At 41.2% G+C, this 11,668-nt stretch overlaps 1 protein-coding gene across 1 annotated transcript; it reads right to left on the reverse strand.

Moving 5' to 3' along the window:
* Positions 1-339: 339 nt before the first annotated feature.
* Positions 340-5,093, reverse strand: TMEM254 (transmembrane protein 254). The gene is made up of 4 exons (XM_010567926.1): positions 5,046-5,093; positions 4,274-4,377; positions 2,945-3,004; positions 340-627 (listed from the first exon to the last, which is right to left on the reverse strand). The coding sequence occupies exons 1-4, from the start codon at positions 5,091-5,093 to the stop codon at positions 507-509; spliced, it is 333 nt and encodes a 110-aa protein (XP_010566228.1). The 3' UTR covers positions 340-506.
* Positions 5,094-11,668: the final 6,575 nt, after the last annotated feature.

Genomic DNA, 11,668 nt, shown 5'->3' on the forward strand with positions numbered 1-11,668 from the left:
AAAACTAAGTACAAAGACAAGGCTCTAACAACAACAAAGCCAGTAAAATGTCATGTAGAGAAAATACAGTTAAATTTAAATCCTATCACAAAACAGGTGCAAGTTGCCTTGTGGCTGAAGTAACTCTCCCTGTTGTAGAAGAAAATTCCTTCATGTGAAAAGTAATTTATCAACCACTACTACCAGTTGTCAGGGACTTTTCAATAATAATCAGAGTATACAGTCTATATCAAAAACTGCAGAGGAGCAACTTTTGGCTTCCTGCATAATGGGACTGAACTTTGGCAGTGCCAAGACCAAAGGGCTGAATTTCTACTGAACTATCCACAGGGCCCTGTGAATTATAATGGTCTTGTTTAGTAAGAGGAGAGTTACTTAGGTAGAAGGGTACTGATTCATGTAGCAGGAATCTAATTTAGCTAATTACACCACCTAGACATATAAGTGAGGGCATTTTCCAAAAAATGAGGATGAAGAATGTGAGAAGTGACTTCTTTCGCTGTCTTCTAGTAGTGCTTCTTGGCTGAAGGTTTGTAAGACACCAGAAGACCAAAGGAAGCATATCCAAATAACAGTGTCTGAATGAACCATTGAAACTGAATTGATGGATCAGTGATTCCTTTAGATCTGTAACATTAACAAAAGCATAAAATGTGTCAAAAACCTTTATAGTCTGCAAGACCATACTGTGATACTTAAAGTAAGGTTAGATATTTCTACCCATCCTTGATACATCAGACTTGATAGAACATTTGAACTTAGCATCACTTATTTCAGTCTACTGAGACTTATTTCCTGTACTAACCAAACATACGAGTTCTTGTGATTTTAGTGGATTTAAAGCTATCTACAGAACAAAAACTCTTCCAGAGATTTCATGCATACAATTTCCTCAATAACATATAAATTGTAATCTCAGTCTATGCTATTTGAAATGACTTATCTTAGAAGTTTATGTACAAAGAACCAAGACATTAAGAGTAGCTTAATACTAATCTTAAGACAGAAGTCTGTTATGTCACTGAAGGTAGACTGTATGCTAGCAGGGCTAAGAGGCCTGACAATGACTGTGCAAGGCAGGATGGAGAAGCACTGCTACCTGAAGTTGTGGCTAGAAAAATACAGGTACAGGGGACTGAAGACACCTGACTTGATTTATGAAACAGAGACCTCCCTATGTCAGCTAATTATAACTTAGCATATGCGAGTTTTACTGTATATTACAGAAAATGTCACTTTTTCCTCCACTTCATTGTTGTTGAGAAATACTACTTTATTTTCAGAGAAAAGAACGAGTGTAAAAACATGATAGCAAAACCAATGGATTTCACATTTCCAGTAAACAATTATGTCAGGCATAACTGTGCTCCAACTCATTCGTTTACAAGGGAGCTCCCTCTACTGACCTTTGCTAGAACAGTTCAGCTGTTTATTGTTCATAGCCTCTACACATACAAAATGATTGTGCAGTAAGCATTAACACAACATTTCTTAATGTTCATTCTTAAATTATCTTACCAGCTGTGAAAAACTTTTCTTACAATCCCAGCTGCAGTGTTTCCAAATAAGCGCAGAAACTGGAAAACTAGGGCTTAAGAAATTTATCTGCTTATATAAAGCAAGCTTACTTGAATAGACCATATGCAGAAATGCAGGCCAACAGCCAATGACAGTACTACTACTGATTAACAAATTTGTATCTGCTTCCTCGCTAGTTTGTCCTCATGCCTCCTTTGTGACGTTCATAAGTAGACATCACTTTTACATCAGTAAAAAGTATATGGTGTTTGGTGCCCATAGTAAAGTACGACTGTTTAGTAATCTAGAGAAGTATGCCTGAAGAGATGATGATGGGCTCTCTCTTTCTTATGGCCTTTAAGACTACTCGTAAAACTTCATTACTTAGCTCGACTACAATACACCCATTTGGTACATTCACTGGTAATCAAGTTCCCTCATACTTAAAAATCACCTTAAGCCTATATACCTATCTATGTGCAGAATCAGAGTTAAAGTTTTAACTTTAAAGTTACATAATTTAAAACTGGAGCCTGGCAAAAAGGATTTATTACTAGCTCCCATTCCAAAGGCAGAAAATGTTCATCCATATTCTATTATCTCGAGAACCACCTTAAATAGCTTTCCATGGAACAAAATGCCTTTGCCTGCAAGAGATGTTACCTGAGAAGCCTGTGACAGACAACTGTGAACTGAACTAAATGAAGTGGAATACCACCATTTTTACAATGGCAAACAGACTGGCCATCTACTCTGTAGAGCATGAAAACCAATATCCACATTCTTCTGAATTATTACAAACAAAATTCAAATGAACAGAAGGATGATGTGTTTGGGTAGCATACCTTTCCAAATAATGTGTTATCCTAACATAAGACTTAGTTGGCCTCACTTTGATAGTCTGATTAAAGTGTTTTATCCCACAAACCTGCAGATACAAGTAGATCTTAAATAATACCAAATTGAAGTGTCCAATTGTATTCTCACAATATAGATGCAATCATTTAAGCAGGTAATTAGCAGTCTTAAAATTCTGAAGAGGTAAGATCTGATGAAGTTGTAACACTTGAAGTTATCGGACTATTCCTACACTATCTATTGCTCCCTCTGCTTCCTAAAGCGCAATGTCACCCAGTGAACAGCGAGTTCAGAGGCAGACAGACAAGCTCTGGCAAACCTTGCTGCTGCCAGTTCTGCAAGTTGCCATTCCTTGCTTTTGCCACCCTGTACAACAGTAACCACTAGCAGAATTTGCAGCAATCTCTTGTGGAGTATAGCAAGTATCACTGCAGCAAGAATTTTATCAGTATCCTCTGAACTAGTATTGCTGCTGAGAACCACCAAAATAAGTCTGTAGCTTATATCACTTTTATCAGAAATCCTTTTCAGAGAAACTATGTTGGGGTGAGGGAAGGGAATGACTTACTGGCATAACTTAACACCATAGAAGGCTTCTACTACGTGAATCAACCAGGATACCCAGAACCTAATAAAAAGAAAACATGTTTTATTTTGTTGAAAATTAGGGAGAAGACTGTTGTATCCAAGATGCGTTATACAGCAAATGTAAAACTGGAAGCACAGAAGTGACATCTCACTTTAACCTAGAAGGTGAGGCATGTTTCTTACCTTGGCGGGGGGGTGGGGTGGAACCAAACACATGCATAGTCTTAAAAGAAACTGAAGTCCACTGAGAAAATTAGAGGAACTGTAACTCAAGCAATATGCCTGGACCTGCCATTTCGAATATCCACTGCATGTTTCCAAAACTTTCAGCACTTAGATTAAGTAAAAAAGCCAAATGCTTAGCGAAAGCAGTAAAGTTAATCTTAGTTAAGTGTGCAAAATCTGTATTTTTACTTACACAAGTATTTTTAGTGGTCTTAATGAGTTACTTAAGTTTTTATATGTTTAGTTCTATGAAAACAACTGTGTGTACAGATTCAGAACATATAATATGACTTGATTAGTCAAACTTGGTCTAAAATTTTTCATATAGAAGCTTTTTTTAAAAAGAAAAAGTTACACAGGATATTCTGTTAGGATCAGTTCAATACCTTGCTAAAGCAAAAGATGCTCTGAGCAAAGATGAAGTCTTATCTTCTATGTGATGCATGGTAAAATACACAAGAAAATCTTGCTGTCTTCCTGTCTTTGCAGGAAGTCAGCAAGTGACAGATCTGGTTACAGGGAAGTGTTTTCCAGCTCTTTTGTTAATTAAAATAACAAAAACTAAGTTTTGTAACCCAGCAAAACTCAGCACTATGCAGTTTCTTCAGTAGGTTATTTCTCATGTGGACAGGATCAGGATAAGTTAGTAGCAAGGTAGAAAATGTTCTTTACTTGAAGCTGAGCGGAAAAAAAACCACCAAACAAACCTAAAGAGAGAATTAGACTACTTGAGTAACAGTTTGACAGAAGAACCACTTTTATGAGGTGTTACAAATGTAAGTTTACATATGGACTAATAACTGTCTCCAAAAGTAGTATCTTAATTTTTTTCCTTTCTTACTATAACAACACAGATGCCAAATTCTAAGTTGAATTTTTAAACTTTCATACCGGTCTTACCCTGTCTAGTCTTCTACATACTTATTACCCCACACCCTTAGTTGTAATGAGCTTTAAAGAAGAGCTCTTTAAATGTAATTAACAACTGGGTTACAGGAAAGCTTGTTAACAGGGACTAAGCAGAAGAGTGAGAGAGAGGCAACAGGAGAGATGCCAAATAATTATACAGTCAAATATAACTTACCCGTAGCATACCCATTTGTGGTGGTTTTCCACTAAATAATTAAGGAAGGTACCAAATATTCCCAAATAACTATAAGGTATAGTTGAAGGCCAAAGTGTTACCCACTTAAAAAAAAAAAAAATTAGTTAGCTTACTTCAAGGTAGAATTACTATCAATTTAACCTTCAAATTAGCTTTCTTTTTGCTCCCCCTGCCCCCCTCCCCCCGTCTGTCAAACATGGTTTAGGGCTCATCTATTCGTAGTATTTCAACTCTTTTATTCCATTAACATTGTCTAAGACCCATATTCTTCAACAAGACCACTAGCCTTCTAAAGCACACTTACTTAAGAAGATTCAAACGTATGAAATTTCTCTTCCTTGACATATGAGATACCAAAGTGATAAGTTTAAGGTTGCTATCTGTGTACCAAGAGTGCATCTGCATGTTAAGTGGCATTTAAGTTGTAAGCTCATTACCTATTACACATGGTAGCAGCAAAAAATATATTGTCTCTGTCCTGAAGAAGTTAATCTGATGTAACTGACCTGAAGGATTCAAGCAATGACTAGACTGAGAAGGAAGAATAACTACTTATCTATAACTAGGGTATCAGTCTGTCTTCTTCTGTCCCTTAAAAAAGGGAATGTCAGATTTTGTTCTATTTTGAACAGGGCACAGAAGATAATTGAGCACGAAGCCCAGGACCAAAGATGCACGCAGTGTTCAGGCATCTGTCCTGTCACTGAGTTGTCTGCAGTGCTTATCGCTGTCTACCTTTATTTTAACAAACTGTAGAGGAGAAGCAGGGAGTCAGCGAGCTGCACACTTCAGAGTCCATTGGGGATGTAAGGTAAATACTAAGCTGGGCCAAAGCTCACACTGGCTTATCTTTCCTCTGGTATCAATGCTGCAGTTTCTAACTATATATAAATTTGCCTATGCCAGGGATGTGGCAAGATGATGGATTTAAACAGGGGATCTGCTTAAAGCTCATTTTGTTTCTTGAAACAGTCCAAAAGCTGTTTTGTGAGCTGTTTGGCCTGCCTTGACCGTCATTCTTTCAGCGGTGGTTCTTATGCGCAAACAGAAGAAAGACTACAACATGTGGAAGTCAATGGACGACCTTCATAAACTTGTCCGATATATCAAACCTGTCATTAATCTCCCCACTCCAGTAATCTGGCCTATTTTAGCTGAAGTCCATTTTTAGAAATTAAGACAACATGGTGACTGAACTAGTCTGTTTTCCAACAGCACTACCAGTTAATATAGTCTGTAACTAAAGCCGTCGCTCGTAAACGCGCCTTACTTATATCGATATAACTGACAGCTGTCCTAGCGCGAGTTTTATGGACGCACAATGCGGTCTCAGTGTCGAAGGCACTTTCGCAAGCTACCTGGAACGCAAACCCGCGCAAGCTACAGCACCTGGGTTGCTGTCATCACACCCGGGACGCTGTACGCCTTCAGTGCGGCAGCCTTGCTTCGCTTCGCAATCCAATTAAAGTACTTTATTTTTTTCTCTCAACCTCCTTCAGGGATTTGTTTCGGCTACCTCGCAGGCTGACCTAGCCAAAGCAGCCTTTTCTAGTTCCCTTTTCCTCCCGGTTTATTTCAGAAAGTGGCTTTTCCGTGGACGCCGGGACTATTAAGGAAGCCCATTCCGCAACCCCTGCGGCTTCCGAGCTACCTGCGAGCCCCGCCGGCGCTGCGGTACCAACAAACCCGCGGCGGTCCCATTCCGGCCCGTGAACGGCTCCGCAGCTCCAGCTCCGGGGCGGCGCCCCCGCCCCGGCAGCCGCGGAGCTCGTTCCTCGGCGCTCGCCTGAACCGCGCGCAGCGCCCCAGGCCGCCCCCCTTCCCCGCCGGGAGGCGAGCGGTGCCGCAGTTAGGCCAAGAGTGCTCTCTTGCGGCGCGAATGGTGAGCGGTGACAAAGGGAGGGGAAGCGAGGTTGAAAGGCGCACTCCGAGGGGAGGTGCGGAGCGCTGCCTCCGGTGCAGGCGTGCGCCCTACCGCTGACACAGCCCACCCGGGGATTGCAAATGAGCAGTAGTTCTCGCTGCTGGGCTGGAATAAACAGGCGATGGCATTTCTGCCGCTGAGCGGTTCGGTCTTCGGGAGGACAGGGAATCCAAAGGGCTGAGGAGCCCCGGGAAGGCTTCCTGGAGGTCCGGAAGGTCTGGGCTGAGCTGGGGAAGCCCCAGCCTGCACGCGCCATGCCCTTGGATGACCCTCAAGGCAAAACTGAAAGAGGTGCTAGAAGGGTCTAAGTTAATTTCTCCTGCGCTGGTGAGATTTAACTGGTTATAAAGCACGTTGAGGTCCACGCTTTATAGTAAATAAATGATTGTAACTACTCCTAGTAAAAAAAAAATACGCATATACGCAATCCTATATTACATATGTATATCTATGAGGCACTCCTAGAATAATACATAATACCTTCCCTTTCAAAAACTACCGATTTAAAGCATATTAAATCCAGCATTTTCTACTCTGTGCCGTTTGGGGACTTTGGACTCGGTAGAAGTCACTAGGGCCTTGGGGGCGGCGCCCACAGATAAAAATGGGGGGGGGAGGTGTCTCATGCTTTCCTTAGCGCTTTGCTACCTGTTTGCTTGACAGTGACTTTGACAGGGTAGAGGATAAATAGAGTGAGAAATGTTGACTGTGCTGTTCTCTCTCCTTGCCTGAAGGCTAAATACAGCTGCTTTGTTAACTATGTGTTAATGATGTGCCTCTAAAGCTGTTTTCTTCAACAACTCACTAATGCAGCAAGCCCTGACATTTTCCCAGCATGAGCACTGTGCCGCAGAAAAGGGGATTGACTTTGGGTTAGTTTTGTTCTGTCCTGAGACCGTTCTGTTTCCCTCTCTCTGTATTTCATTCCCAGCTATTCTTGCCCAAAGCACTGTGCTTTTTTTTGCTGGGGTGTTCTGTGGAGATTACCGGACAGTTTGGCAAGAAATTGCTACAGTTGCTGGGAGGCCATCTATAAAAAACCTGTGAGGTTGGCTACATGGAATACCATCTGCAGGATACAGCTGCCTGCGTTGCTTTTGCTGATGCAGGAGAAAAGTGTGTGTGTGTGTGGCTCCACCTGCAACGACGTGGCATCTGGCAGAAATTTCTAAAATTCAACACATTTTTTTGTAGCCCGTTACTTAATTCCTTGCTCTTCAGAACATTCTACGCAAATCGCTTCTGCCTGCCTGTAAATCCGTGTCCAAAGGTTGTCCTGAGACCCTGAGATGGCCCGAGCTTTGTGGTGGAAGTGCCTGGGACTGCCCCCCCAAGGCGCTCTGCCCCCACGCCAGGACCTTCCGCGGGCACGACGAGGCAGTTGTGTCAGAACGTAAGCAAAAAGCGACCGACTTGCGGAAAGGATGGGTGTGCTGCTGCGCCGGGTTGACTGGAGAGGGCAGTCAGCACACGGGAAAGAAGGGGCTGTGGGCACCCGGGCTGCGCTCTGGCAGCGGGGTGTGGAAGGAGCAGGGAAGGTGCTGCTCTCGGCCGTGGGGCGAGTGGCCCGCGGCTGGGCCCGGAGAGTCAAAGCCTTCCCCTGCCCGCTGCGCCTTGGAGCGGGACGCACGCCTCGGCTGCTCGTGTGCCTCTGCGCACGCCTGCCTTCTTAGACTGGCCTTGGAGGCCACAAGCAGCCAGGTGAGGTCGGAGACGATGCCGTGTTATCCCTCCTGCCGCGCTCCAGTGAAGACTGCCCGTGCTGTGTCATCTTGGGCAGAGGGGAGGGCAGCTGGCTTACTCCTCTTTCACCGACGATAATCGATTTACCTTTTTATTAACATTAAGCGATATTCTTCCTGGCCTGGATAGACCGTGGTCGCAAGACCAGCTAGCCCGGCGTGCCACCCACCAGAAGGGTCGGTCTTCATGTGTGGCAGCAGCCCCCGCTGGCTGCCAGCCTTGTTGACACAGGTAGCTCTACCAGCCCTGGGCATCTCCACAGCCTCGGACTTGGAAAGTGAAATAGTTAATGAAGACAACTCCCTGCTCAGACCTTTTGTGGGGGTGGACTTTCCACGCTTCCTTTTCTAATCCAGGGCAGTGTATTTGACCTGACTTTTCAAAAAAAGGCTGTTTCTCTTGACAAAGAGGGGAGTCTTTGGAGTATTTAAGAAGCTGAATATAGCTCCAGTTTTATAATTTAAAGCCAGAAGTCCTGTAGCACCATCTAGTCTGGCCAGCACAGGCCATTAAATATTACCTTGCTTCTCCAAATTGAGCTCAGTAACTTGCGCTTACTTAAAGCATACTTTTCAAGGGGTATTTTCTCTTACTCCGAAGATGTCAAAAGACAGAAAAAAACACTCCTTTCAACGGTTAGTCTTCCTTGTGTTTCTTAGGTGTTGTTAGTATGTACGTAACAACTGATTTTGAGGGAGTCATTTTCCAGACTCTAGCTGAAAAGCTTGCTCTATCATGTTTTGCAAAATGTTTGTATTTATGCCTTCATATTTTGGACCAACAGGTTAGCTACCTTTGTACCTTCAACACTGGAAATGTTATTTGTCAGTGAATTGCATTTATTGACAAGTATAATCTAAATTAGAAACCACAAATCCCAACAGTGTTATGTTAATTATTGAAAAAATGCAGAACCAATTTACTTTGCCAAGTGTACAGGAAATAAAACTACTTCTGCATGCTTTACTTCACCATAACTGCTGAGATTTCTACTTTTTTCCTTTCCTCTTCTATTAATCAGTGCCACAAAGTGACTAAATGAAGACCTGGCATGCTGTTACAAGTTGGCAGCTCTCAATAGCATACTACACACCAAAATATCACCAAGGCAGAGTGCAGACAGCCAGCTTGGGCAGCTCTGGCCACGCTTACTAGAAGCCAAATTTAGATTTATAGTTTGGAACCCATATCTCTGTTGTGACAGGATTAACACAGCTCCATGTTCTTTCTCAGGCCTTTCCTATGCTAGAGAACATACAGATATTGGTAGCTAGCAATCGGCACAGCTGCCATCATGATGACAGGGCTCTGTAAGCATTTGAAAAAGATGAGCTAATCCAGCTTTACCCTGCTTCAGGCTGCACAGATTGCTAAACTAGTCTATTTTTATAGTAGTCAAGGCCATAGAAAAGAGAGAGAAAGCATAATCTTAAAAAATAAGTTGGAAAGAAAAAAAGTGTATTCTCTCATAATTGCATGCAAACATTTTTTCTTTCACTTGCATCTCTTAGTTTAGATTTCAGATTAGGTTGATAATTAAAGCCACAGGTACTTTTTACGAATCTAAGACTGAAAGAGATGTTCGTTACAAGATCAACAGGTAAGGTTACTAACCATACAGTAACATGAAAATGGGATGTATGATCCTCTTTGAGATTCCAAAGACAACTACATTAGTTTTAAAAAGAAGTTTTTTTCACTGACGTTGTGTCCATAGGGTCCTGAGGTCTCCATAGTGACTGGGTATGTAAACTGAGATGGGTTAGTTCTGCTGAAAACAATAAAACAGACCTCTGCATTCTTCCTGCCTAATCCCTGAGAATAGCTGGCTCATTTCACACACTTTTTCTATCAGTAAATCACTCTCTTAGATTTTTCAAATACTAAAGTTTCTGTTGTACCTAGTAGTGGAGAAAACTTGTTCCCCCTTCAGTTTAAAAACATTTGCTATCTCTAACTTAGAGATATTGACTATCTCACTTTCATCGGGAAGTACAAAGGGTATTTGCCAGGTAGTCTGCCTCTTTTGTTTGGTGTTCTTGGTAGATGCCAGAGACTAGATAGAGACATGTTAGCTCTTCTGTGTCTTTTAAAATTCTTTAAATAAAAAAAAAAAGGAGGGGGGATTAGTCAAATTCAGACCAACATTTATGGCATGAGTCATCCTGCTGGAGTCAGTGATGTGACTTGTGTAAACAGCAACTTTCTGTGTAAGTAAGGATTAAGGGATTGGGCTGCTTTTAGGAAGTTACTTGGAAATGAACTGCAGCCAACTCTAAACTGGATTTGAAGCTGGTATGAAAGAGATGAGATACATTCAGTGAAAGTTACCTAAGGAGATGAAATTATCAATAAAACATTTTTTAATCAGGGTTAAATGACACAATGCTGTAATGAAACTACTGCAAGCAATGTCTGATTCCTAATGTAACTAGTTAACATGTGACTGTTCCTCTGTCATTTTTAATGGGGAGTTAAAAATTATATCACTTTAATCTTTCAGTTCTAAGACTAGAGAAGCTAAGGAAAAGTATGGTCTTTAAAAATATTTCATGTTGCAGTTTGATAAGCATTACAATTTTGAGGTTATTGGTCAAGATTTTCAGCAGATTCCCATACTTACAAAACAATTTAAAGAGTAATGAGATGTGCATAAGAAGAAACAATGGGGTATAGTAATTCTGCTCGTTGTTGTAATGAATATCCTTTGTGACTTGGAAGTAAATAAACCTTTGCACGTATCTCTGCTGTATCCTTCTCATAGGAAAATAGATTCCTTGGATGTATGATAAAATGAATTCTCTTCTATCCCATTTTTAGCACAATTAGGAGCATAACTCAAGTCTTGGAAATGGTCAGCTATAAAGGTCCCAGCCAAATACTTTATTCTTTGCAAGGATTAAGAATGAAGTAATACCTATAAGCTATAAAGGTATGAATTTCTCACTGATTTTACTACAAATTCTGTTTGTGCATTTGAGACAAATTTATGTCAGACTTCTATATGCTCATCCTAACACTGTGGGTTTTTTGTCTTACTAAAAAGGAACAGAAGGATGAAACAGACTTTTTTATCGTTATGTGCTTCAGCCAACATTGCAATAATAAGCCCTACTACATAGACAGCCAAAGCTCACCAGTTTGAAGTCCAGGTTGCACGGAGAGCTTCAGTTTTGATCGCAGTTGTGCATTTTACAGTTTTGTATTTGTTTTTACTGATGTTTGCTGGAAGTCAATAACTTTAGTCCTACTAAAAATATTTTGTGAACATCTCTGATGGCTTTCTTTTATTGTGAAGTAGCTTAAAAAAATGAAAGAGTAACAAGTAACATCTGTTTGAAATCTCAGTTTATAAAGGTTGGATTTATGCTACAAGTATTTGGTGGAATTTTTAAAATTGGATATATGCTACAGGTATTTGGCAGGATTTCTTTAAAGGTATGTGGGGAAAAAATATTTTACATCATTTGGGGAAGCTATTTAATAATACTGAACGTACCTTGCAGGGAAAAATTACATGTGACCAGACAGCCTTGTTCATATTGGTCATGGAAAAACCTGAGTAGTTTAGACTATTCAAAACTGTATTACATAAGGTAAGGGGCTATGACTCTGCATACCAGCATCTTACAGCGTTATAGACTGAGTGGTTAAAACAGGATGAAGGAGTAAGTCTCCAGCAAACCATCAGCATTTTGATGCCTTGT

Source organism: Haliaeetus leucocephalus, unplaced genomic scaffold (genome assembly GCF_000737465.1).
Source record: "Haliaeetus leucocephalus isolate CR32 unplaced genomic scaffold, Haliaeetus_leucocephalus-4.0 Scaffold229, whole genome shotgun sequence".
NCBI lineage: Eukaryota > Metazoa > Chordata > Aves > Accipitriformes > Accipitridae > Haliaeetus > Haliaeetus leucocephalus.